Raw genomic sequence first — 27,678 nt, 5'->3', positions numbered from 1 at the left:
ACCTGCGCAGTTGACGCTTCCGCGCAAAAGGACGCGTCGAGTCTTTGCGTGACAGTGTTGTTTCCTCGTACTGAGTCGTAGCGATATAAGTAGTGACATTAACTTGAAGTGACGGTGCCGCCAATCAGAAGCTTTATTATCGGGACAAGCGGGGCTAGGAAGGATGAGATTGAATGCTCTCACTGATAGCTACTGGGGTAATGGGAGGAAGGTAACAGGACGAGTGACGGACGTCATGGAAGAACCGACACTCTAGGTGCACGAGCTGGGTGATTTCGGCAAATGTAAACGGCTCAAGTACTTTGAAAATACGAGGACTGAAGAAAGGACTTGTGTTTGTACAAAAAGTACTTTTCTCACAAAGAGGTCGCTGGTACTTTGAATGTGGCCGAAATGTGGGTAACACTAATTTAAAAACAAAAATTGTGACTCCAAACGATTGGAATGAGCTGATAAGGGCCTCACGCGCAAAACCACCACGTTTACGTGTTGAAAAAGTTACCCGAAACATAGTTACGGCCTGGACTTCACTTTTGCAGAACCTGTATGTGAAAAAGCGTCCCTGTCCCATACAGAATACAAAAGAAGTGTTTGCTAACTTACGTTCGTACTTAATTTCTGCTACGCAGAAGTACATACAATGGTCATTGGGATTAAGCCATTATTAAGGGAAAAATTCGAAGGGGACAGCTTTACTGCCAAATGAACTTTTAGTGATCGAAAACGTCTGGTCCACCGCTGGTCCACCATCCCCCTTGGGCTGGAGAGATAATAACTTGCTGTTATGTAACCTTCAGTCCCAGTAATTTTATCTTCGAAGGTGTAGGAGATATTCACGTACCACTTCCAACGCTTCTCAAAGCGAGCTTTTGACATTGTTCTCTTCTTCGGGTCGTGAAATCCCAACTTTCTCCACAGAACACCCTCTACTTTGAGACGTATTTCGAATCCAGCAGCTGTTTATCGCCGACCAATCACAAGGGTTGGTCGCGTCCTTTTTCTTCATAACTGAAAAAGTGTGGCTCACATTTTATATTTTCACATTTTCGCTAACGGTATAAAACCCCATCCGAAGCTTGCATTGATTAAATAATCGTGGCTTCGACTCTACAGTTTAAACCGCAGATCCCCATTTAAATAATATTTTCATCTGTCGTTGTATCTGAAACTGTCGTTGTATCCTGATTAAACCGTAATTTACATGAATGGGAATTAACGATTTAAATGTCTGCATCAAATAAATCCCTTCGTCAATTCAAATTTTTCGTTCGTATTTGCAAACAGAAAATTCGATATAATTTTGTTCAGTTGTCGCTACAATCAAGGTAAATTCTATTAAATCCGAATTTCAAAGGGGATCTCTTTGTTAAATTAACATTATAATATTATGCCCAATTACCTCTCCTCCCCTGGAAATATGGCACTTTAAAGACACTTGTAACAAGTTCGGGGAGACCTTGTGAAACACGACTTCCGTCGTTATTCGCCATAAATCTTCCATACAAAGTAGTCCTAGGTTAGATACGGATATTGTGTTCTCGAAGTTTCAAGGTTCCGTAATATCGCCGATGTTCAGTGTTACGCTAACATGCCGCGCTTCTTGACTGCCCTAAACTTCGGTAATTAGTTCCTTCGAGATTTATATTCTTTATTACTTTTATCGGTTTCCCCCTCCTCATTATAAATTTCAGCGAAGTTTAATGTGAGTAAAGTCGGTAAAGTCGCATCATCGGAGCTTTGAACACGAAGTTCGGATGGCGTACCTACGATCCCATCCACGAAAAAACACCGTCGTTACCTTGTATACAAGAAAACGAAGCATTCCTCCCTCTTCGGTTCTTGGAAAATGCCACGTGCGGGTTGCATTTCAAAAGCCTTTTAGGTGGAAAAAGTTCTGGCGAGGACTTCAATAGTTCTCCGTAAAAAATAATCTAGCGGGGTAAGATCTGGTGAACGCGCCGGCCAACGCGTGTCTCCATTATTTGGAATGGCAGAGAACTAGTAAGTCTCGTAGCGTTCAGTGATCGGGTACTATTTCGTTGGAATTAAACGTTATTCTAGGGGTTCAGACAGAAGCAGGGATTTTCCCAACAGGAGATCCTCACAGTTCAGCCTCAGAAGTGGACACCTTTCACATGAGTAGTTGATGCTGAAACAATTTAATTCCGCTAAAGAGGAGTTTGACGTGTAGGTTTTTTAATGATAAATATAAAAGGCTCTGCTCTCTCAATTCTCGGCTGAAGGACCAAGTTCCAACTCGAAAGCCTTCTATGTTCAATAAAAGATTAGTTAGAAATCACTTAGTATGAATCCATTCGAACACGCTACCATTAAGTTAAATACGGCATTATGTTGGGAAAGTTCTCCAAGTTTCACAATAACAGTGCCGCTTCGTGATGCAGTAACACTAACAGTGTGTCCCTTCTGTTCGCGGGCTCGAAACTTTACTAATTTGTTCCCTGAAGTAGTCCTTTTCTCTTTTGGGCCGCCAACTGGGGCAACTTCAAATTTACAGAGCTCAGATTTATTTAGGGCAGGTAGAGAATGAATATGAGAATCCCTGGAAAGTGCAAATCTAACTCATGAGGGAAAAATCGCAACAGAATCTACTGAAAATCACTTTAATGTATTCAAGCTACCTATGAGCATGGCTCGAACCCTTTTAAACTTGAGAATGGGGCGTGAAAATAGGATGCGCTAATGAAAGTAAGGGTGAGCATTAGGCAGATAATGGGGTCAAAGTGGATCTAAAGTGGCTGTGTCAGCCCAAAAATGGTCAATAAATTTTAAACTTTAAGGGTTTGTAGAGCGCGAGGGAAAACCCGCGTAATTTTTACAGATTTCAGCGGGGTTACCTGAAATATGAATATAAGGGTAATGGATAATGGACGAAGTTAGCACCAGTTTCCGCTTACGTTAATATTTCAACAACCTCCGGATTTATCTTTTAGTTCCACATCAATCAAATTAATGTAAAACAATGACTGGTAAATCAATTAGTGTTCGCTATCCATTTCGGTCTAAATAAACTGTAACATTGCTAACACGAGATTTGTTCTACTCGTTAATTCCCTTAACGAGGAATACTCTGGCGAACTAATTATGAAAGTTTCATAGGCCACTGACAGAAAGGGCACATTGTTATAGTTAGTGAATTGCGATCTGTGGTTTCCATTACTGGAGGTCTATATATCGGGAACGAATGAATGTATTTTGCACTTTGTGCGACAAATTGGCAGCACTACTGCCATTAAGGTAAAAAGGTTTTTTTTGATCATTTTGAAAAATTTTCAAACGCATTGAAAAAACCATAGGGTTGCGTGGGATTACGCCTCAGACGCTACGGAGAGCCGAATGCCTTTGCAATGGAGGATTAAATATGGAGCTAAACCAATTTGCGTCCCCTCCCTCCTCATTAACAAAATTCTATTGTTCGCTTGCGATCAGAGATCCTCCGGGAGCGCGTCTAGACTGGAATTTCTTAAAGAACTAGATATTTTATCGCGATTTATGCCTTCAGACAGCCAGGAATTTCGCCTATAAAACACAAAAAAAAAGAACATGGATCAACTTCCAAAGTTCTTCCAAACTTAACTCCTATATAATGCAGCGGTCCATCAAATACAACTCCAGGGGAAACCTCCAGAGTTTTAACTATGGACGGTGAAAAGAACAAGATGAGAGGCAATGTTTGACAAATTCGTACAACAAAAACCATAAATATTCGACCATTGCAAAAACGAGATACACCGAGTGTCTACATAAATTCATGAGGATCGCTGCAAATAGTCGTAGGAAAAATCTGAGAAGATTAAGGTCAATTGCGACTTTATGCCTCATCCAACTCTACGTTTAATTAACTCGAACGTCCCGAAGACCGGTCGAGGCGCAGCAAAAAGGACACTGCAGATGGCGCTGGCGGGATATTTTCCCGCAGGTCCGACAAACTTGCAGTTGACACTGTCGATTCCCGTTCGCGTTTGATTGACTGAAAGTGAAGCGAACTGAAGAGATTTCATGGCAACGGGCCTTCGGGACGCTCGACACAGTTGAAGCCAAAGCCTAAGTGCCGGCCGTAATCGTCTCAGGTTTCTTCGTGTGGATTTGTCGCATCGACGCGGTCGCAGAGGGGGGTTTCAGAGGAAGAATTCCGAAACTTTTGGAAGTTACTCATATGAGAGGAGGGAGAGAGAGAGAGAGAGAGAGAGAGCGAAATTCTCGGATAGATGAGAGCAGCATCAGAACTTCAGTTGTAAAAGCTCAACAAATGATTTTCCAGGGTCTCTGCTAAAGCACCCGCTTCCACAAAGCTTCGCTAAGGACATTACTGAGACACCATTGTTCACACACAAGCAGAGCAAACTCCCAAACAACAGCTTGGTGCGCACAATACCTGCTAAATGAAAAGATGGCAAACAGTACAATGTACTCATTATTTTATAAGTCTGAATTGCAATTCACTTTGTTATGAAACCATTTGTACTCCACATCTGAATTAAATGCAAACGCTCCGAGTTCCGAAAGTTTGATAATAAGAGCCGGTTTCCGCCGTGCTGTTCACACTAACAGTGTGTCCCTTCTATTCTGTTAACGAACGTGAAACTTTACTAATTAGATCCCTGGGGTGTTCCTTTTCTCGTTGGCCTCGCAGCTCAGCAAACCTTGTTGCTTTTAATTTCGAATTCATATTTCCAAGTTTACTCATACGAACGTGTTAATTATTCGCGTTGAGAAAGCTCATCGCGCCTCAAGTGACGTGACGGTAACGGTTTTTTTAAACCGTAATCGTCGGGCTTCCAAGCTGCGTCCCGAATGAAAGTTTCGTAACCTCCGACCCTCATCACCCTGCCTATAAAAGCAGACGTATCATTTTAAACATCAGCCATTCCCCGTTGGGAACATGAATGTAGGGCAGTTATTTTTTGTCCAAAATAACATCCGCAGTGCATATATTTACGGAGAAACAATAAAAATCTCTGCTGCCGCCGACTTCATTGTCAGAGAGGCACAGTGGCATTCTATTTTGTACGTCAGTAACGTATGATTTATCGTACTTCAGCCCCTTTGTTTTCTAGTAGCGTTCAACATGTCGGAAAACATATTTCGTTTATTTGTGCCACCACGATAGGCATCCTTTTCGCTAAATAAAGTTTTATCTGAGGCTAATCAACTTTCGGTTTATGGGACTCTCTGGCGGACATGGAAGCTTGCTATCCAGGCAGAAAACTAACGGGGAGAGGAAGATATCCCAGCCAATTTCCCCGATAAGGACCTCTATTACTTTTTGTTGTTTTGGAAAGTGTGCTAACTACTTCGAAGCCTCGATATCATCTTACCACTAAAGTTCCGAGATTAACACAAATTTAGAGACCGTGGATAAATTTCAATAAAATTTCAGTGTCGATTCAAACCAAATTTTTCGATCTAAGCTACAGACATAGATTGGGATAGCGGTGAATGGCATTGCAATTGAATTGAAATTAAGTGCAAATTGGATTTGAGAAAAATGAGGCAGTTTCGTTGGACTAAATAAACAGTTTCGCTCTATTTTTGAAGTTATTTCAAACTGAAAGCGGCTAGGGTGTTGTATGTACTAATTTCGCGGTAAAATTCACCATCAAAAAACGCCCATTTTATTGCAGAAGATTTACAACATCCTCGGAGAGACCCTCGCCAAATTGCAGCAGGATGAGGAGGCTGAGAAATGGTATAGAGCCGCCCTTGAAGCTGAGCCAGACCACGTCCCAGCCCACATTACCTATGGAAAGTTGCTTGCTAAGAACGTAAGTAACGATTTCGTTAGTGAGAGTCATAAATTAGTTATTCCAGGGGTTAGGAAGACGACGTAGGATAGGCGAAATGAGAGGGAGTTTTCGCCAAATTTTACAGGGCGGCCCTGTAAGAGGGGACTGCCCGAGCGGGGCCGCTGGCGGATTACAGAGCAGAGCGATTCGGCCCAATGTGCCTCATAAAATTTCCCACTTCATTCTACGGAACGTTTCAGATTGTTTTATCTTGTAAATTGGGAATATATTCCACAATTTTTTGTTTACTGCCTCAAAATTCCCCACGGGGGGATTCGGGCGCGATAAATTAATATTTCAAATTATTGGGGATCTTTCCGAAATAACTCCCAAAACGTCTGCTTTTTGAGAGTGTAAACCCGCTGCAAGACGCGTCGTCCGCGGGCCCCGTTTCGGACAACAAAGGAAGTGTATTCGTATCTCCGAAACTGCTAGAGAGAGATACAGAAAGCGTTAAGCCAAAATCATCTGAAGAAAATAGCGAGCGGGGTGCCCCAAGTTCAGTCACAGCCCCGCACGAGTTCTGCCCACCCAGGCAAACGCTGACTGGGCGTTTACTTGAATAAAACTGTTTTACATGACGAGATCGGGGCATTATTGGGCAAATAGCTATGCGATGTAGCTATTCTTAATATATTTCCGCACCAATCAAATATATTTTTTTGAAAACGGTCCTGCCGCATCCGGGAAGTTAACTTCCGTGTAACATGTCGGGGGTGGTACTCCTTTTTTAGGCAGGGTGTCACCAAAGCACAGATATAACCCAGTGCGGGGTGCTAGACAGCAAACCTACTACTTATTAACGACAATTTGTTTATAGAAATCTGTATAGTTAAGGACGCAATTGCCAGCTAATTTTAACCGAGAATAGTGTGCAATTCCACTCCCACTCCTGTGTGTGGCCCTACAGCCAAACAAAATAAAACAAAGAAGCAGACTGCTGCATGACAATGCTGGATAACACATTTGTTCTACAAAATCGTGAGAAAACTTAATTTGTTATCCTCGCCAGTGCCCTGAATGCGAGCCACTGAGCGCTTCTGGTAAATACGAAAATCTCGGCTCGATCAACATTTTCAGTTTGACCCAAAGACCTTGATGGTGCTTGAGGCCAGTGATAACTGGAGAAGCAAAAGATCCGCGGTCATTTACAAATCTGAAGTTGAAAACTATGAATGGCAAAGTTCCGAAAATTTAGTGGTTCGGTAACGGCCCTGGGGCACCCGCATCTGAAATATTTTCAATGGCGCCGCGCTTCCCGTTGTACCGAAAGTTGATACTTCCCTGCTCGTTTTAAATGGAACATTCTCTACATTAATCTGCAAAAATAGAGCCGAGTCGAACATCAAAGAATGGTCAAATCTTAAAGGTTTCAAAAGGGACCCTGCTATTATTTTGATGCATTTTCAAGCTACATCAACACAGAAATATACTCACTTAATCACCTTTAGTAAAGTTGCGTAAGTCTCGAGTAATTTCGTTTTATAAGTTGCTGCGGGGATGGTGCATCCCCTAATAATAAACTATAATGCGAATATGATAGGCGTATCTTTATAGTAGCAGCATATCTAGGAGTAAATGTTCCATAAGTTTTTGAATTAATTTTGTTACAATCTCCATAAATTACAATGTACGTATTAAACGTTTCTTCAATAAATCGTTTATTATTTAAATCACGTTCGCTGATGTAAACACTTCGATAATGTGAACCACATTTGGTTTGAATTAGTTTACATTATCGAACGTCTGCTGTATTACAATTTGGCACGATTAACATTTTTGGAACGCCCCGCGGGTACACACGGTACCTCAAAGTATAGCTTGCAGTTTGGATCTTTGCGTGCGTATCGAATTCGGTAGCACGTACATGTCCAGTGTGTGTGTGTGGGGGGGAACGTAATATTCAAACAACAAGAGCAGAGATATGATATGCACGTCTTCTACAGACCGGACTAAGGGGTGAAAATTGATACGGGAGTCTATAAGGGCTGAATAAAAACGATGGTATGGACGTGCGTCTTGAGTTGGCTATTTATTACAATCCTAACGCGATCAAAGGCGCGACAATACATGTTAATGATTTCACCGAGTACCGTGTAAAAATAAACAGTTTTCGTGATTTCAGTTTTATTTTTCCGGCTCTCAGTGCGTAAAGTAATCGTTCTTCGTCTTCCGATTCTGCGCCTGCCTTCGTTATACCAGCTTCGCAGCTTCGAGTCCGTAAAACCTAACGTTTTCGAGACGCCACTGGTCGCATTTTATGTTGACCTTGAATTGATTTGATGCATATGATCCGTACGTACGACGCACGTGCAAGGATCCACACTAGAAGCTACGTACGTCACAATTCCTGGAAAGCCATAAAAGTGCTGAGTTTTTCTTCGGCATTAACGCGATCCACTTGCGCCTTCGGCAAAAACCTCAAAACATTCCCGTGCGAGCAGACCGTACGCGCAAAACTGCATTTATTCGCGAAATAAAACGGTTTAGGTATGGCAACATGATGCATCGTTTTAAACGAAATTAAATTGTCTTTCAGCGCATTTACATTCGGTATATTCTAGTTAACCAAACGCACTCTAGACAGCTCTTGGGTCTCGGAATAAAAGCATTAATTTTGAACCCCCCCTCCCCCCCCCCCCTTGCAGAGCAAATCCGCGTTTTTTGTATGAGGCAAATTCACGGATCTTCCCGAAACAATGCTGTGGAGACTCTTGTAGGGGTAAATCTTTGAACGCCGAGTAAATGCACGGGGGAGCGCCGAGAAACAGCCGATATCGTCAAAATCGCGAGAAAAAATGCGGAGCTTTTATAAGCCCGAGCTTTAGGTTAAAACTCTTATCTCAATGAAATCGAGGCCTAAAAGGCTTTTGTCTTGCTCACTTACCCGTCTTAAATAATTTTGCGTAAAAACTCGAGGCTCTCATAAATAAGGCCAAGCCCATGCAAATAAGATCCTCTAATCCAAATAAATTAGCACCTCAATTAGGAAAAGGAGGCTATTAAAAATGCGTTAAATTTACGAAAAGCTTTGTATTGTGTACCCTTTCTCATTTTCCGTTGTGAATATTCATGAGTATCCAAGGCGGTATGATGCAGCATGAACCACGTCCTAAAAGAGGGATTTTTGCTGTTTGTTGGCATTAGGGCTTCTTTCATTTTTGTAATTAGGTCTTTACTTTATGCAAACTAGAATGCGAGAGCCCATTAGGCTTAATGCCGTCAGGTTAGGCTGTAGAGGTTAAAATGTACACGTAAAGCCCTTTATCTCTTTCGGCCCTTTTTGCAGATTTGAAGGGATTTAGTTCGGTGTTCCTAATGGGGATTATTTTAAAGATACCTCGAAATAGGAAAACAAACGAAAGCTCCGGCCAAGAAAAATATTTTGCTGAATACATAAACGTTTCAATCAAGATGAAATATTACACAATATATTCCAGCCATTTTATTTCCTCTTTATATCCGAAAGGTCTGTATCTTCAGCAATATATTATCCTAATACAAATGCATCAATCAAGGGCATAATAGAGAAAAATACACAATGATTAATGAGACAGGAGCTGGCGCAGCTTCAAATTAATAACGAATTTAGAACAAAAACGAACTAATGAAAACAGCGGAAAAAAATAGCATTATAATTAAATTAGTAGTCGCTTGTTTTCTTGTTGAGCGAATCAAAAGAAAATTCTCGTTCGAGGTCCATTTACTGGGGAAATTTTATTATTTGTCTTGCGATAACGGGAAATGGCATCTCGGCCCTGTTTCGGTCGCCAAAAACACAACAACAAAATTAGTTTTCCTCACATAGAGAATTTATTTTTATTTCCATTGTTGCAAATTAATTTCGAACTCGTTGGAATTTGAGATTGCAAAACATTAACTCATGAAGTTTTATATTAATAATGCAGTCTCATAATTCGTATTCAATATAATTAACTCTCAAATGGAATGAGCACTTAACTAATATAGAGGGCTTTAGCGAAATCATCATAAAATTCGACAAAACAAACATTATCGAGCTTGAAATCGGGATATTGAAATATATGGATATTAAATTTAATGTACATACATTCCAATTATTATTTGTTTGACCAAACATTTGTAAAAAATTTGTTTCGGGCGATATGCGAGTTATGAAAGCATTCATTAATTAAGTATTAATAAATATTAGCTACCGTGTATTTACTAGGAAAAACGCATTTTATGTTTGCAAATAGCAAACTTCAGTTTTCCAGTTTTTGGCGTTTGCTACGCTTCCTTCACGGTTCAACCTAATTGTCCGCAATTCATTGTTTACTACTGAATACCTGCTAATTCCCAATTAGGCCCTAATTAGTTCGCGAAAAAAATCCCTTTGCCCAAGCCGGAAACGTCGGACGTTGCTTTTTTCCATTTCCAACGCAAAAAACGACTCAACATTTCATGTGGTAGGGCTGGGGTCACGTGACGCGGATCCTCCCTCGTCCCTCGCGTATGTACATACATCGCTCACGGGCCCTGCCTAACAGTACGCTTTCAGCACCGTTTCCGGTGCCGAATTAATCCTCCAAAATTGTCCTATGAAAATAGACATAAAATAATCACAATTTCGGCCTTTTGGCTCTTTTTTCCGGGTCAATTAAGCTCGAAACGAAACCTAAAACTGTCATGAACGTTATTCGACGAGTTTCAAGTTTTACGACGCTGATGATAATGATTATAGTCGAAACGAGAAAAAAAATCATTCGTTAAAGAAGTTGTCTTTTCCAGGTTAGTCGGTCCGTCGAAGCGGAGCAGTGGTTCCGCAGGGCCCAGAGGCTGGCCCCGAACGACCCGAGCGTCTACCACCATTATGGTACGTATCTAGTAAATCATAAAGGTTTTTCGACTATCGTGATATTTCATAGTTTAATGTGCATCAAGGCCATTAATCTTTGTTGTACTTTACAACCCCATGGTGCGGTTTCCTTTTTCTTTATCCCCAGGTGGTAGATAACACCCCTTGCTAGGTAATGAATCTTCGCTCGATTCTATCATCCTCTAATGATTCACAACAATCTAATTTTGCTTGGGCTCTCCTTTTTTTTGCCGGTTAACATATCATGGGCGAAGTTACGGGCTTAATTAAAATTGATGGAGGCCGTAAAAGGAAAAATATAACACCGCCAGGGCTCCTAATACAATAATCAACTTATAATCGTCATGTAATCAACCCTCTTGTTCATGTTTAAATTATTTCATCCGCTCTAACACGCGAACCTGCCACGCAAAAAACTTGAAAGTTAAAAATGTTTGGTGTATCGTTTTCATAATTAATTGGGAAGTTTTGAGCGGTCTGGGCGACATCAAGTTGAAATTTTCGGAATTTTGAGTGCGTTAATAATGTACGAGTTTCATTGCTTTTTTAGGGTCGTAATTCAAGAGTTCGGCACGTTGAGAACTTAAAAAGTTAAACACTCTGAAAACTTCTCGCAGGGGCGGATTATGGGTATTTTGACATTCAACACTTATTTGATGTGCCGAGTGTTTTCCCTATATAAACTAGGAGAGAGCCTGCCAAGTCGCATTTACAGCTTATCTCCATCCACCATTTTTCTAGTGCTGTCGTTCTCAATCTTGATAGGAAATTTCATTCGCTTTTGCATTACAAGAATTGGCTAGTTTCTCATGTGAGGGTGCTGTCAAAGAAATATTGTCATATTTTAGGGTGAAGTCGACTTGGCCCCACTCTGTCGATTGTCGTTAACCGCGCACCTCTATTTGTCCTCGTTGCGGAGTCGCCGCCCTCGCTCTAGGTAGGAGGACAAGTTCCATTCGTTTTTAGATGGAAAAAGTTTTTAAAAATTCTTCCGTGCAGTGCTGTCAACCCATTTGACATAATAATTTCACGCAGCTCTATCTGTAGCTGCCCCAGAGTTATCACCCGCTTTGCAGATGAATAAACAGATTCTCGTCTGGCAGTAATTCGAAAATTCCTCACGTCATTCGTGGCGAAAGAAACATTGAGAAATTTCATGGTAAAATACACTTGGACGTACTCAGTCAGTTTTCATCCAGTTATCGCTCTCGCATTGAGCAACTGCGTGAACTCTCGCGATGAACTCGTATCCCAAATCAGACTAAGAGCTTTCTATTAGTAAGGAGGTACACAAACATTTATTATTCGAAAACCAGGCTGACATGTTGATACGTTCACCTCCTCGAACACCCCTGGAAAGGCATTGAAACTCGAGTAATCCAGTGAAACAAATCCTGGATGGATTAAACGCATTCCCGTTAAATAGCTGCAACATGAAAGGATGCTGCGGCAGTCATTCTAGCAAACTAGAGACATGCCGAGGCAGAAGGGAAAACCTTTCCTCTAGCCCTTTACAAATACCAGACTCAAGTTATGTAAATTAGTACAGGGCAGGCCTTTGGTTCTCGTATGTTGGCTCAGCGTTTGGTGGCTCGTTTGGCATTAGACGCAAAGCAAAGGGTGTTTTATTTCACTTTATGCGAAATATAAATGTTTCTCTAATATAATATCCGTTGGAAAAAGACAAGAACAAAACGAGAGCAGTTCGTGACAACGTGCTGAAATTATTCTGATGAGCGATTGCACAGGACAGGAAGACAGAGAGAGACGATTTTAAACGTAATGGACTCGCCTGGGGAAATCTGAAAAATATTTCATTAGGAAAGGTACGAGTTGATGAGGTTTATTAGGTTTTATAAGGGAGACCCAGCGCCGCAAAACCCACTTTAAAAGGCCGTTAAGGGATTTTATTAAAAAAGGATTTTCTGTCTCTCGTTTAATTAATTTTTTAATACACGTTAATGCCTATATTAAAGTGGGATTAAGAAATTGTTGAGAATGTGCAAATTCAACTCACTTCTTCGGCACTTACACAGAGCGAATCTCCGAAGTTATCGGGCATTTTCTTTTAATTAAAATTATTTCGTATTAATACCGGAGTAGAATAAACAAAGCTTCGTGCCCGAAATGGTGTTTGTTCAATTAAGCCAAATTATTACCTGCTTGATTGATTACCTACTAAAAATAACACAAAGCCCTAGCTGAAACTCGTGCAACAAATAATTACTTGTTTAAGTTTTGTTTGATATTCCCTTTTAATTATGTTTATTGTGCTCTCTCGTGAGTCGACGAATTCATTATGGCGCCCTTAATTATTAATATTCGCTTTAAAACAGTTTGATTATGAATCGTAAGAGATAACGCTCTTGAAGAACATCATTAACTTACAAGTGTTTTTCTCTCGTTAGTGTTCAGAAATGACTTGCTAAAACGTGTGAAGGAATTTTTCTGCAATCTTATTCAGGTCACTTCCGCCTCCATTCCAAGGGCAATAAAGGGGATGACATCTCTCCGCACGTATTGCCATATCAGTTCAACTATAGAGATTTTTATATTTGGCCTCCGGAATGGCACCATAAAAGCTTGAATTTTGTTCGAAAACTCCTGGCCGACATCAGTCTGGAACTAATTGGACACAACAATAAATAAAAAGGTGCCATATTATTATGTTCGCAGTTCTTGTACATAAAAGAACGTAATCGTTATTATTTTGTCACTTTCACCTTTTTGGTGTTATATTATTTGTTACCACGCTGTTTCGTAATCAGTCAACTGGGCAATTGCGTGTCATTACGGCCCAGCAAAGTGCCAAGACACACGCACCATTATTTACTTTGACAATGTTTAGTATATCGAAGCATTAGCTCGAAATTAATAGGAACCCCTAGTCAGCAACTAATGAATAAATAATTACTGGAACGGTGGCAGTGAAATATGGATTGTTTCTCGATGTTGGCGCCCAATTTGCCAGGGCAGTATACGAAAGAAATTTTATTGACATAATGGTGAAGTCGTCAAAAGAGGAAATTCCAAAGAAGTTAATTGACTTTAGAAATATCTCTTTCGCGTATTTAATTTTCCTCGAATTCCAGGTCGAATGATTAATCTTTCCACTTACACAATTTGTGTGTTTACTCCGTTGAAAGCAATATGAAAATTTAGCTCGCGTGTTCAAAGCGAATTTGAAACCATATCGTGTTCTATATTTAATTACCTGAAACTGCTTTCATGTCGAATTTGGATAAATGCAATAAAGTCTAAGTTGTCTCCTTGTAATTTAATAACACTACTTCAAGTATTGATTTTGGAAACGATGCAATTAAACTGTTGAGGCTCAAGAGGGGAGTTTAGTGAGGGCAGAATTGGGTTTTAAGTCGAGTGTTTTAATACTTTCAGTTGAGACTAGTTACGGATGAATAGTTCCCAATGCCGAAATATGCAGTAACAGGAAATAGATATTTTCTTAAAACTCCAAAGAAACTGGGAAAAAACTCATTTATACGATTTAATCCCGAAAGATACAGTACGAGCGAAATAACTGTCTCAAATAGGAAGTGAGGCAAATGAGAAAATTCGAATATTTCGGGTCCTGTATTTTATTTTTAGGACTTCAACTTAATTGAAATTTTGAGGATTTACGTGGTCTAGAAGCCAGGAAAAAAATGCAAATTCGCGATTTAATCCTGAAAGATACAGTGTGGGCAAAACGATTGTTTGAAATAAGGCAAAAAGGAATCGAGAATGTGTCCAGACTCTAAGGCCTCGTATCCCCCATTTAGAGCTTCCATTTAGAGATGAGGACCTGCACTTGTAGATATTCTTTGCAAACGGGGAAAGAGAGACAGTAATGCGATTTAATCCTGAAAGATACAGCGCAATGAAAATTTTCTCAAATGGAGCAAAGAACAAAATGAGTCAATTTTCGAGGATTTGAAGTCCTATAACTTCCATTTAGAGGACCTCGATGGCACTTAAATTTTCGAAATTGGTTTCAGACTAATTTATAATACATTGAAGAGGAACAAAATCTAAAAAGAACGATAATAATAATAGCGCAAATCTTCTGTGCAATGTCTCAGTTGCAGCGTGCTGCAAATTCCTATATGCAGCGAAATTCTGCAAGAGTCGCAATTTTGTGGCACTTCCATCCAGAATTCTGGATGCGAAGGACAAATTGTCGATTGCGTGCGAAGACAATTCGTAGTCAGTATCGTGTTGCTTGCTTAATTTTCTGGGATCCGGTTTCATGCTAAATTTAGGTAAATTGGACCCAGGCTAAGGTGTCTCGGAATAATTTAATAATAAAGGATTTCCACCATCGGGGTCCTGTTATTGATTTAAGCCCAATGTCGGTCCTTCGCAATTAACGTCATCAACTCGTATTCGGGGGGGAAAGTTAGTAGATTTTCGAGTTCCTTATCGAGAACGAAAGGACCTTTATTAGATTTTATTACTACATTTTAGACCCACAATTCCACTCGTAAATATTAGCGGGAACATGCAGGTTTTATCTGAACTGAGGGAGTGGCAGAATAAAGTTAAAACCGCCCATACATGTAAGGAGACTTTATAGGGGTATCAAGCCCCTGATTTAATTCCTCCATACCCCCAATAAATAATAAATTTAGGCAAATTGCGGCTAGTTTAAGGTGCCTGGAAGTAATTTAATAACAAAAGGTTTTCAGGCCAGAAGGGGTCCTGCTACACGAACTTCAATTAGAGTCCCCAAAAATGTTTCCTACAGTAGAAAACCTCATAAAACAATAAGCTGCCTCTATAAAATTTGATAAAGAGATGCGGCAAAATACGTTTTCATTAGGCTAATACAAGATATATTTTCCGACTTCTGGCTACCGTTATGAAGAGTTATAGGGTGGAGAGGAGATGTGTGCGGAAAGTGGGAAAATGAGGCACTGGTGGCGAAAGCTGTGCCGTAAAATTTCATTTGCCATCATCGAAATATCAAATCTACATAAGGGAAGGCGACGTGATATACTGATATTGCACCGCTGGTTCGACAGACGACAAATTTCTGTCTCGAGAATGATCGAGCTTTTCACTTGGAATAAAATTACGTATTCTACGTACGGCTTCGAAACCGACATGGAACATAGGTTAAATAATACTGGGGCAATATTTCAAACTAATGTGACAAGCGGGTGAAATGTTGGAATTGTGATTTACCTACTGAAACTTCTCGAATTTATAGAACGTCTAATATTGGACCGAGATATTGACTTCTTCTTGTCTATGAGAAGAAGAAGTTAATCAGAACTCGACTGAACAAGCGACACCTTCTTCCTCAGGCTTAGCTCTTATAGGCCAATGTAGCTTATTTTGGAGGAAAAGCGCCGAGCTTAGTGTCGGCCGAGTTCCAAAGGAACTGAGTCAAAGCCACAAGGCTATGTCTCTCCAAATTGCAGCTGACTTCCAGGGGGAATATCTTTGGAAAGTTTGTGACTCAGCTCCTTCAAATAAGCTTATAATTGGAGTTTTCGTGGAGAAACTCTGATGTAAACTGAATTCCCCAGACGCTGGCTCAGAAAGTTCTGAGATGGGAGAATTTGAATCCAGAAATTTGTATTACCACATTATTTAAAGAAATCGATACGGCTTAAATTGGAGTCACTTGGAACCACAACAACCCCCCTTCTTTCACTTTCAGGAGCTTTCCTCGTAATCAACCAACGCTACAACGAAGCGTCCAACATGTACGAAAGGGCGGCTGAACTTCTTCCCGAAGACTTCGAACTGGCTGTGGCTGCGGCTACCGCCATGCGGAAAGCCGGAAGGCAGGAGGCCGCAGAAAGATGGTACCGCAAATCCGTGAAGATGAGACCTTCGGTAAGATTCCGAAGCGGTTGCCCCACTGGTTCTGCAATTTTTTTTTGTTTTTTTTTTTTCATTTTTAGGACCCTCGAGGGCACACAAACCTTGGAGCAATGCTGCATCTGAACGGAAAGTACAAGGAGGCTGAGCGTAGCTACAGAAAGGCGCTAAGGCTGCAACCGGACGACGAGACGACATTAACAAATCTGCACAGGTTGTACGGAATTATGACTTGACCCTAGGGGATAGTTAACCGTCGGGGTTATGTGATAAACGAAAGTACAGGCGAACGGGTGTCGGCCGAATATGTTATCTTAGATGGCTACAGCAGCAATGACGAGCAAAGTAGACTCAGTAGTAAAACAACTTTGCCGCAGTTCATTTAAAGGAAATAAGGAAAGAAAGGGAGAGGGAGAGAGAGAGAGAGAGAGAGAGAGAGAGAGAGAGAGAGAGAGAGAAAGAGCGAAAGAGAGAGAGAGAGAGAGAAGAAATCAAATCTGACAGTGATAATGTACCTGCGCTTGTGCCAAAATGACTTGATGCGCAGGTGCACATTGACTGCAGCTTCAAAACTTTGCTGCCACACCCAAGTAGCTAGGAAAATTAACTTCAAATATTTTTTATAAATGAATAATATAGTGACGTAAGACTGTTGTTTAAGGCATTTTTCTAAAGTTGCGCCCTCTATATGAAGATTTTTCTAATTTTTAGAAGTAGATTGTTGATATTGCAAATTTGATTTGGCCTATGAGAACAACGTTCAGTTTAGACATTTTCTCAGGTAAGTGCTTTATTCGGAAAATCTCATAAAATTTTTTACTGTTGGTTAAAGGTAAGTACGTCAAAATTTGAGCCTAAAAGAGCATTGAGCGGCATTCAGAACGTGACATAAACTGACCATCAACGGGGCATACAGGGGAAAACTAATGCTGATTCCATGTTAATCCACCTTTTAACCATAAAGTGTTGAAAGGGCGAAAATTCGAATCCAGGAGGAAAAATGCCTTTAAATCTATTTTTGAAAACAATCACTGTGGTTCGTGGTTTCGTTATCGTGTACAGACAGATTACCGTGAGTTGCAATTTAAAAATGAAGTTGGAGCACAGAACGAAAGATTTCTTGGTTCTGGTCGTGCCCATCATGGTATTCCTGAGCTCGTAAAAGCTGGAGACAAGGTTTTTTCGAACGTATCCAGAAGTAGAAATAACTCAGATGAAATCGATCGCTCTAAGAGGAAAAAAGCCTGAATCTAACAGGATCTGTAATAATTTCAAGAAAAATTGAGCTTCGTTTAATGAACGAAGTTATTGGAGCTTCTGGATACTCTTAAGGGACTTTTAGCGATCGAATTGCTGATTTTTTTCTGGAGACTTAATTTCATCGATGTCTCGTCTTCGATATTCCAAGGAGACTGGACGCGTAATAACTTCTTTAGAAACCATAAATCGTTTCAATGACTTTTCGGGACATTTCTAAGGCACTTGATCTGGTTTTAAGACTAAAAATTCAACACGAAGACTAAAGCGAATCTATAAGGAGCTTCCAAGGTGCTTCCTGAGGTTAGTTTATACGTTTCGAAAACATCGCGACAGGCAATCCGTAACCAGGTCTTGGGGGTACCAATTTTATGAGTTTTCTATGGCGAATTGTAATGTTTTTGGACGTCACGCTAGGAATTTTCGCATTTTTCCCTCGTTATGAGACTTTTTACCTTGGAGGAAAGAAAAAGAAACGATCAAAGATGGAAAAGTTGCAATTGCAAGAGAATATTAGAAGAGAGAATGGAAGAAAAGCAGCGAGGAGGCACTTTGGGGGAAACTTTAAGGATGAAATTTTTATGTTTCCTTCACTTCTTCGTCGGTCTTCTTCGCGGTTTCTCAATTCCGAGTTCTCAAGCACCTCGCACCACTTCTTTTCCAGCGTTCTAATCCGCAATTTCCGAATAAAGTACGTACAGATTACTAAAGCTCTCTTTAACGGTCAAGCGGGGATTCGCCGGTTATTTGACAGAGTTTCTAAAATTTTCCCCTTGAGTACTGCCTTTTATTCTTCCCCACACTGAAGATGTCGGAAAAGCTAACGAATCGTTAATTCTGGCTCTAACGGCACTGAGGACGAAAGCCTGCTAGACTAGTCTTAAAATAGGTTTTTAAAGCATTTCTCAAAAAATACCAAATGCGACCGTGTTATAGCAATGGTCAACAAAGACAATATTAAGAACGATCTATGGTGATAACAATGTAAAATTTTCGGTTGATAAGCGTTCTTGAAGTTACAACGTTAACGTCTTCCTTCAGTTAGTTCGGTTTCTTGAGCATCTTCTTTAGTAACTTCAAGGGCGTCATTACGGTTTTATAACGTGTAGATTATCGATCTGGAATTGGTGATAAACTATGTAAATACATAACAGATGAGAGATTATTTGATTGCATTGAAAATTGTCACATATCGATTGATAGGTGTATAATAATAATGTTTTATAAATTATAATATATCGTGCGTTTCGGGTTGGATCTGGTCCAGCTTGACACATTTAATAAAGAGCTTTTTCATAAATTATGATCATTCGAAATTCTTGTAAAAACTTGTGAAACTTTCAACTTTTGTCAATAACGTAGCGTGTAATTATTAGGGCGTTTTTACAACAGTTTTGGGATTTTTCGGATAGGAGCTTCGAATCAGTAATTTATTCCATTATTAGCTTTCTATGGGAGATATTATAACACGTGCATTGACTTTAAGTGTAAAATAAAGCTTATCCTATTTTGTGTATTTCCAGTGTTTTATTTCCCTAAGAAGAAGACACAAATCTCTCGATCGCTGTAAATCTCAGGAAACATAAAATAAAGTCCGACTATAAAACACAACTTTGATATAAAAATAATTGCGGGTCTTAACGGCGACCACAAATCTTTATTGGATTGGCTCCAGAATGTATTTCGGGACTTTGCAAGTAAATTTAAGCCGGCGATATCTGAAGAAAATGTCCTTTAAGTCCCGGATCGAAGGGGTTTAAATCACTGCACCATGTTGAAGCTTTAGGACTCAATTTTATCCCCTTCCCGAGCTTTAAGAAACATTTTGACAACCCCTGTAGCAATATTAATTACGAAATTAGCTCTTCTTTATTCAACCCCATTGTAGCACGTAGAGGGGTAATATTTTAATTCCATCACACATAAAGGCCTTCAACTATATTTCCCGGCTCCCTATATTACGTTATTCGTTGGAAATCCCATGCTGACTATATGTGGTTCAAGTTGATATATGGCGTGTCGTATATCGGGAACAGTATAACCATAATTATAAATGGGTACGTTTCCCTCAGGACAGAATCGGGAGTGCGGAATTAGTGGATGAAGGTCGTTGCGGAAACCAGGTGAAATTATTTTAAATTAGAAAAGCAAGCTCAGTATATTAAAATAGATTAAACGCATCCATCTACTTGCACGGGGGTGTATTTAATTAAACTGCGGACAAGAAAATAATGGACGCAATTACTTAAATTTTCGCCGTGCCGAGAGTGAGTGTTATTTTTGAGAATTGCCTGCAGGCTGGAATCCTCGGAATTGCTGAAGAATTGCTTTGGATATACTGGAAGTTTCCAGGATTTTATACAGAGCAGGGGTGAGGAAATTGAGCCTTAAGCGTCAAATTGGGTGGAAATTTAAATAAAATCTCTCCCGTCCAGATCAGGTGAGACGAACCTATAGAGTTGCGGGCGGTGTCATTAAATTTAAAACAGTCCGGAATTGTCCTGCAACTTTAAAATTTCACCATTCACGACAGGAGACAGCACTCGGCACTCAAAGTATAATATGAGAAGAAATCTTATCTAATTTGATGGACGAAGGAGAGAAGAATTTTTGGGAGGTATGAAATGAAGAGTGGAAAATGCGGGAAACCTGTTTAGGGATTCGGAGTGAAGAGTCGTAAACGAACTATTTTTATAAGAAGCTCTTGTGGAAATCTGGAGATCTCTGAGAATATTTCTCGAGGCTAGTAACCGTCTTGACTCCCAGTCCTCCCTCACTCCAAATCCCAAAAGTACCTGATTTCTTACTATCACCTTCAGCATTTCCCTCTATTGGATTTCAAAAGCTCTTCCTACTTCTCTCAAAGCTTTCCACTTTCTAAACCTTTTTGCTCTCAAAGACCTTTCACACTTCCTTGGAGCCTCATAATGCTTTACTTCTTATTCTCATTAGGTTTCTTTCACCTGAGCGCTTCGTGTCTCCGAACTTCAAACACTTTTTCGAATTTTTACCTCTCGAAGTTCCCTGCTCACTCGCATTTATTTATAAATAGAAGTTTCCCAACCAGGTTTGCGCAGGCTTAAAACCCCCGAACTGCTCGTCCGATCTCTGAGATATCGAGAATCAAGTTTTGAAAGTGGTGTAAGGTAACTGCTGGCTGAATCAATAACTGCAGGTTAAGCTCCAAGTGACGAGCGAAGTTAGTAAAGATGCAAAACGCTTGGGGTTTATAGCCTAGAAGAAGCGGATGCAAATTAAAAAGGGGCCGAAAGAAAAGTTCGAGGGAAATTGAGCTGAGAAGAATCTTCATAGAAAAATAAGAAGGAAAAATGTGAGCTAAGGAAAGATTTAATTGAAAAAGTCAGAGTTGCGGTTGTGTCTTAGGAATATTCCCAAATAGCTATTTGCATAGAAGAAAATTTCGACATAAACTTCTTCGGTCGTTGTAGTGATGAGACATTTTGACTTCATTTGGAAAATTTGGTATTTACAACGGAGGTCTAGTGATAATAGGGACTAAAGGATTTAGATTTGAATTTTCTAAGAAACAGGCGCAATCGAGCGTGAATGACCGACTCTGCAAGGAATGACATGTCCATGGCCTTGTCATGTACTTCTAAATATGTGCAAAATCCTTACAGAGCCGTAGCCGATAATATTTTATAATTTTTGCAGGTCGCAAGTGTGAAATAACGATACCTGCACCACATTTTGGGAACGTTTCACCGTCGGTATTATTTCTCGTTCCTTAAATCGAAACGAACCTTTCTCTGTAGGCTTAAGACGAAAATTCCCTTTCAACTACTTAAAATTTCGGTTTCCAAATTCAGCAAAACTTCATCCGAGGCGGTAAGGTCTGTTCCTGCGAAAGTGGTTCAAAACTAAACTCTCCAACTTAAGCGATGTTTCTAACATTACAAAACAAAATTTTACAACTGTTCTGCATTATGATTAATATCCATTGGCGTTCCTGTTTAAAGCTTCCCCCTCAACGGCCCCCATTTCCGCACACCTCACAGTTTAACTTACCTTTGGCTCACAAGGACAAAGAGACTTCCGAAGTAATTACTATCAAGGAAAGTTGGTATATAATAAAGTGTTTAAACATCAGTATTCCCCGTCCATGTTTGCAGTCTTGCGTATTATTATACACTCTGAACTCCACTTGGGTTAGCTGAAAGTTTTGGAATTATGAAGTTTATGAAGTTCTTACCGAGTTGCACTCTCAAACGTCGTGGGAAGTGGCAAAAAAGTTTCTTAATTTAATTTAAAGAGAGGAGGGGGGTGGGGGGGAGGGAGGTAGGGGGAGGCCATGTACACGTTTTGCGAAGTAAGATGGGCATCGACTGAGCTTTTTGGCCCCCAAAAAGAAGCTTTTCGATTTAAAGATTGCCAAAAACAAGAGTGTGATATAAATTGCCAAACCGAGACCGTGTCGTTTCGCATCGTCTCCACTTCTCACAAGTAAAATGTGCTAAACATAAACTTAAAAGTAGTTTTAAAAATGAAACTTTATTTGGCACAAGGAACTGGCGAACATCATTTTTCACTTTCGGGGTGTGTGTCGAACTGACGCCTCGGGGGCATAAAACTTTCCGGATTTTGATTGAAGTAAATCTAGACAAAATGGGTTTTAGAGTCTATGGAGAACCCAATGCGACAGATATAGTAAATTTCCCTTTTTGGGGGGAGGAAAGGAAATATTTGTATTTTTCCATTTTATCCCAAATTCATGCATATTCAAGCGGCAGTGAGCAATTGTTATCAAAGTGGCACGTTTCGCAATGAGCTAACCATTCAAATTCCGAATACAATTTACGACCTGTCTTTTAAAGTCATAAACTAGAAAATTCTCTGTATCAGTATCTTTGTATGGAGATAGACTCGAAAGCTTGTGCTTCTCGAGGTGATCGCCTCAGAGAGTTTTACGAAGTTTTTACGTTAAAATCTCATTTTTACGCGGTTTCCACCACGTTTAAAATTCGTCAGTGCGACACTGCCTTTTTAAGGAAACAAACGTGACACGCCCTGCTCTCAAACGCCGCTGTTCCATTAAAAACCCAACCGAAGTCAGTGTCGTTAATCGGTTTAGAGAGTTTCGCGATTTTTTTAGAGCTTTTTTCGAAATTATACCTGCCGCCGCCGGTCTTAGATCCGAATGAATGTCGATTCTAAATGTGTCCGCATGTACATCTGCTCTCAGCAGCAAACGGTAAACCCTCAACGACGTTAATAATATCCACCAGGTTCAGGTCGAAATGCAAGAGAGATATAGCCAGAATCAAGAGGAATTCACAAAAAATGATTTAAAAAATTCAACCAGTCTCAACGGGCTCTGCACCCTGGCCGGGTTCTTGCTCCAACTGCTTTCGATCACCTCGAGATTATTCACATTCGTTGCTCTGAAAGCAGAGCAGTAGTGCGCACTGAACTGAGGTATTTACCGAGAGCTTCTCAGCAGCTAATTTGGTCGTAATAACAGGTTTCGGTTTTAAGATGATGGCCTGAAGCTAGAGACATCTACCCTCAATGCCCTCGATATCATTCCCCTTTGTCTTAAAATAGAAATGTAAGTAATAAGCATCCTTTTTACGTCACATTATTACTGAAAATCTGGAAGTAGGTCTGGTAGTCTGGCAATACATGATTAGACGAGAGTTCGAAAACTTTCAGAGTAAATGCAAACTGCGTGTAAAGAGAAAACTTACTAGAAAGTAATAAAAAATGTTTTGTATTAAGGTTAAACGGAATTTCCAACTTTACAAGGAAGGAAAAGGAATATACCTACACCGCGTCCCAAATTTATCCATATTTCAGCAGCGCTAGCTGATTGTGACCATTCTGGTATATCTCTCCATGAACAATTCAAATTTCGCTTAAAATTTATGACCTAGGAGAGTCGTCCCGTTGAGAGCATCAAGTATTTCTAACCCAATTTGCTCGCTCTGATTGAGATGCAAATAATCATTATCAAGGTTTTAAATATCCTATAAATGCCAGGTTTCCTACTTAGCGCCCAATTGCCCCCTATGGAATAAACAGGACTCTCATTTTCTTCCTGCCTGAGCTGGGTATTAAAAGGGGAGTACATTAGTGGAATTTCCCAAGCGACATTGCGAGGCAGCTCGTAAACGCACTCCAGCGTTAATGTGTGTATCTTTTTTGTCCTTCCGCTTTGTATTTTCGGTTTTTCCTTGTCACCCTATCAACAACAATAATTCTCCCCTCATTTCAATCTAATATGATCATATTTTTGGGCCTCAAATAGAGGTATTATAACACATGAGATAAATGCGGAAAAGGGGATAACACAAACATTTTTGTGCCTCATGGGAAATTTACCTAATGATGAAACTTTTGCCTGTTTGCCTTGAACACACGGCAATATATTCGCACTTCACACCATGAAAATATACAAAAGCTCAAAATTTTTGTTAAAGTGTGTGAAAACATCTCTGTTTCTTCAATGTCCATTTTGAGACCTGGGAATAAAGTGTAAATCCAAATCATGTCTGGTTTTCATGGAAATGCAAGAAATCAGCTTAAACTCTTTTATGCTCTTATACTTGGAGGTTATTCTGAAGTGGCTCACTACAATAGCTACCGTCATTTTGATCAAAGTTATCGCCATTCTTTGACCTAAAAGCCTAAAAATGATCAAATTTTACTTCAAAGTAAAACCTGATATCCCACCAATGCAATTCCTGGGTCCAATAGAAAAAGGCAAGAAAGATCCTGGTTTGATTTTTCCACAGTTCTCTGGCAAGAACCTGGAAGGATCGAACTCAAGGGGGTTATCCCAATATTCAGGATTTCTGTGAATGTGAAGGACACTTATGATGACACTGGCCCCTTCAGGCACAGTTGTATTTTCCAATTCAATATCCTTAAGGCAATACCTCCCATATAGAGGGACTACAGGGAAAATTCGTAGGGCTTCATTTATAACTGCCTCAGTATATACCAATTTTGACAACATTTGGCTATCAATTTCTCTACCTTCTACTACGTTCATCACTTCTTCGTATACTTTTTGTTGAATATCTTGGAACATTCCCAGCAAAGTAAAGGTGAAAGTCAAGGTATGTCCGGTTGTATCTGTAGCCTTGATATGGAAAAACCTAGTATGTAACTTCTTGGACTATTACGCGACTACTTACAGCTGTAGCAAATAGGGCAAATTCCTGATAAAGTTTAGTTTCATTGTCTACGCTGTCATATCCGTCATTTAGGAGCAATTCCAAAAGTGGTAAGTCTGTCGTGTTCGTCACATACTCTGGAAAATATTGTTTCCCACTGAATGCTATTTTATGTAAAAGGATTACCTGAGTGTTTAGCCATTTGCCCGATTTTCTTCTTTAAAATATTATTTAAAACCTGCATTATTTGCTTTTTGTAAACATTCAATTTTATGCTCAAAGGGCTTCGAATCCAGAGCCACATGGGGATTGAAGGAGTGAGCAACAGCTTCACAAATTCATCTTGGAATCTGCAAATATACAGATAATTTTTTTACATTACACTTACGTATTAATGACAATCAACTTACTTGTCCACTAAATGCCCAAATTTACTTACTTCACTATCTTTAATATCGTCGGCCAACCAGCCAATTGACGTCACTGCAATTTACAAAATAATTACTGGTTTAGATGACGCAGTATTCTTCGATGTATATTGGCGGCTTGCCGCCCTTTAAAGGGTAAGCTTATGGTGGGATGAAATCACAGTTAGATAATTTTAATAAGCTACGAAGTAGCTGTCAGATTTCTTTTAATAAATTGGACGTATTTCTTCACATGGAAGGGTGAGTCACATAAAACAAGCTATGGAACTAATTCTTACAGAAAAAGCATGGAATATTGTTTCATCGCATACATTTTCTGATTGCATTATTACAGCTTCTCCACTACTCAAATCATGAATTTAAAGTAATCATCCTCAGTGGTTTTACTTACAAAAAAAACTCATAAAAGCGTGATTATTAAAAAACTTATAGTTATCATCTTCGGGTTTCTTCTTCTTGATCAAATGAATGAGACTACAGCTCTGCTGATACAAAGTCGGTATGAACGTATTTATCATATTGGTATTGAAGGCGCTCCTCAAGTACCTACGTCTGCCCTTCCATTGCTCTCCTAAATAACGAATTTCCTTTATGGTTATAACACCGCAATTGTTTTTCAATACGTATACTCACCAGGAATTAGTAAGATTGAATTGCTAAATAAATAATGAATATTACTGTACATCTCAGCTTTATCCATACACTTTGGATGGTTCAACACTGTTTTTGCATCCTCAGCACTTTTAATTACGTAGTTATATTGTCTGCCATTCCAATAACCCAGTGGCAGTCCTATATACTTCTCCCCCCATAGAACAGTGGAGAGTATATTTACTGTGAATAGTAGTCATGGATTGTATGAAAAAATCAAATTAAGGATTCGTGACGTAAAGGGGCGCATGCAGAAAAAGGTAGCGCTGCAGAGCTATATTTTAACCGTTGCGCGCAAGGGGTGAATGTCCCCAACTGAATGAACGAGAATTGTTTTTGATAGACACATGGAGAGGTTAATTACTGAAGCAATTGCTCTTTAGAGATAACTAACACAAAACTTTTCAATCACGTATTATTGCGATCCATTATTAAGGAAATATACCAAGTAATGCAATATTCAGTACCTAAATATGTCCTCAATTACAATTAATTGATGGGCCAAGAAAAAAATGCCAACAGCTATTTACGAAACGTCTCATTCGTACTCAATACTGCATCGTCCTTGATGTGTCCGAGATGTTCCTGTGCAGTTTTATTAAAGAAAATTTGGATGAAAATCAAGTCAATAATCTAAGCTTTAAAAATGTGTGAATAAGATCTGGATCTTGTGAGAACTTTTTCGGAAATTAGCCACATGTTCGTTGCTTTCGCTTAAAATCTTTCTTGTCTACACAGCGATTTAGAGTAGTTATGGATTTTTCTTCGATTGCTCACCTCTCAATCCAGTTAATAAAGCTACATAAGCGTTACCCAAGAAGGGAAACAAAGGTACCCACCGCCCATTTTGTGAAAACGAAAACCGGAACACCTTATAATTGGAAATTATCAAGTAAAGGTAATATAACACCGAACTGAATACCAAAGTTAAAATACATTTTACCACAAATGACAAAACCATTTTTATGGTACTTGTGTGTCGACCGAAGCGCTTGTCGTACTTTAAGTTCTTAAATTATATTTAGCTGTTTTATTAAGTTACGGGGGCAATTAATCCCTCCATTTGAGCTGGCCAATACATCATCGATTAAAGGTAAAAGTAATTTCTACGTAATTTGTTTTAGTTCAATTTTCTTGCTATAAGACGTCAGTTAAATCAGATTCCAATACCGCACAACCAAATTTTACCTACAATCAGCTAGTGAAATATGAAGCTACGTTCATTACATCATGGTAAGATGTATAAAAGACTTCTTTTGCACAATACGTTTGCCACGTGTTAAATGTTCTGATACCATCAGTTCATGGTCGAGCCACCATTGAAGACCAGTCGAATAAAATCATATTACGCACCCATTGCATCAAATATTTTAAATCCGATATTACACGTCCCCTTTAAGAATTCAACTTTTAGGCCGAAATCAAAATCCATTCGAAACACCTCGATCACCAGTTGAGGGAAATTTATGTCCGTAAGTCGATATGTTATGTAGATTATAAATCCATCTGCTTTTTAGTACCAGTATCATTATGGATCACTTTATGGCCTCAGAGCTGTAACATAAAGAGCCTTTTATAAGCAAATCATACATATAGTTTCTTTGTCACAATCTTGCCATCGTTTGCATGACTAGCAATTTCCCGTTGACAACAATGTATAATCTAGTCGTTTCTTTTTTGGCACTTAGGGAATGATAAATTGCATCTATAGGTAACTATAACGGTTATGGCAG

At 39.6% G+C, this 27,678-nt stretch overlaps 2 protein-coding genes across 2 annotated transcripts in view; one reads left to right on the top strand and one right to left on the bottom strand.

Annotated features, from left to right (window-relative positions):
* The window catches only part of LOC136347927 (protein O-mannosyl-transferase Tmtc2-like), an 82,283-nt gene extending 63,040 nt beyond the window's left edge, over positions 1-19,243 (top strand). The window contains exons 9-12 of the mRNA XM_066298353.1: positions 5,643-5,783; positions 10,554-10,638; positions 16,307-16,485; positions 16,554-19,243. Coding sequence (XP_066154450.1) covers positions 5,643-5,783; positions 10,554-10,638; positions 16,307-16,485; positions 16,554-16,706 — 558 coding nt within the window. The 3' untranslated portion in view covers positions 16,707-19,243. The remainder of the gene's footprint in view (positions 1-5,642; positions 5,784-10,553; positions 10,639-16,306; positions 16,486-16,553) is intronic.
* A 4,839-nt stretch (positions 19,244-24,082) lies between these two features.
* On the bottom strand, positions 24,083-26,962 carry LOC136347945 (cytochrome P450 4C1-like). Its single transcript, XM_066298374.1, has 8 exons — positions 26,723-26,962; positions 25,928-26,128; positions 25,686-25,865; positions 25,277-25,349; positions 25,053-25,216; positions 24,888-25,003; positions 24,421-24,832; positions 24,083-24,366 (listed from the first exon to the last, which is right to left on the bottom strand). Exons 1-8 carry the CDS (start codon positions 26,904-26,906, stop codon positions 24,191-24,193), a joined length of 1,506 nt encoding a protein of 501 aa, XP_066154471.1. The 5' UTR covers positions 26,907-26,962; the 3' UTR covers positions 24,083-24,190.
* Between the last annotated feature and the right edge of the window lie 716 nt (positions 26,963-27,678).

This window comes from Euwallacea fornicatus, chromosome 30 (genome assembly GCF_040115645.1).
Source record: "Euwallacea fornicatus isolate EFF26 chromosome 30, ASM4011564v1, whole genome shotgun sequence".
Lineage (NCBI taxonomy): Eukaryota > Metazoa > Arthropoda > Insecta > Coleoptera > Curculionidae > Euwallacea > Euwallacea fornicatus.
This window is presented reverse-complemented; position numbering and strand designations above follow the sequence as displayed.

Excerpts from the sequence above, each read along its gene's own strand:
- LOC136347945 (XM_066298374.1), bottom strand. The coding sequence starts at position 26,906 with ATGGTTTTGTCATTTGTGGTAAAATGTATTTTAACTTTGGTATTCAGT. Across the intron at positions 25,217-25,276 it reads TTTGGGCATTTAGTGGACAA|ATTCCAAGATGAATTTGTGA; the intron begins GTAAGTTGATTG and ends GTATATTTGCAG. Across the intron at positions 25,004-25,052 it reads GCAAATGGCTAAACACTCAG|AGTATGTGACGAACACGACA; the intron begins GTAATCCTTTTA and ends AATATTTTCCAG.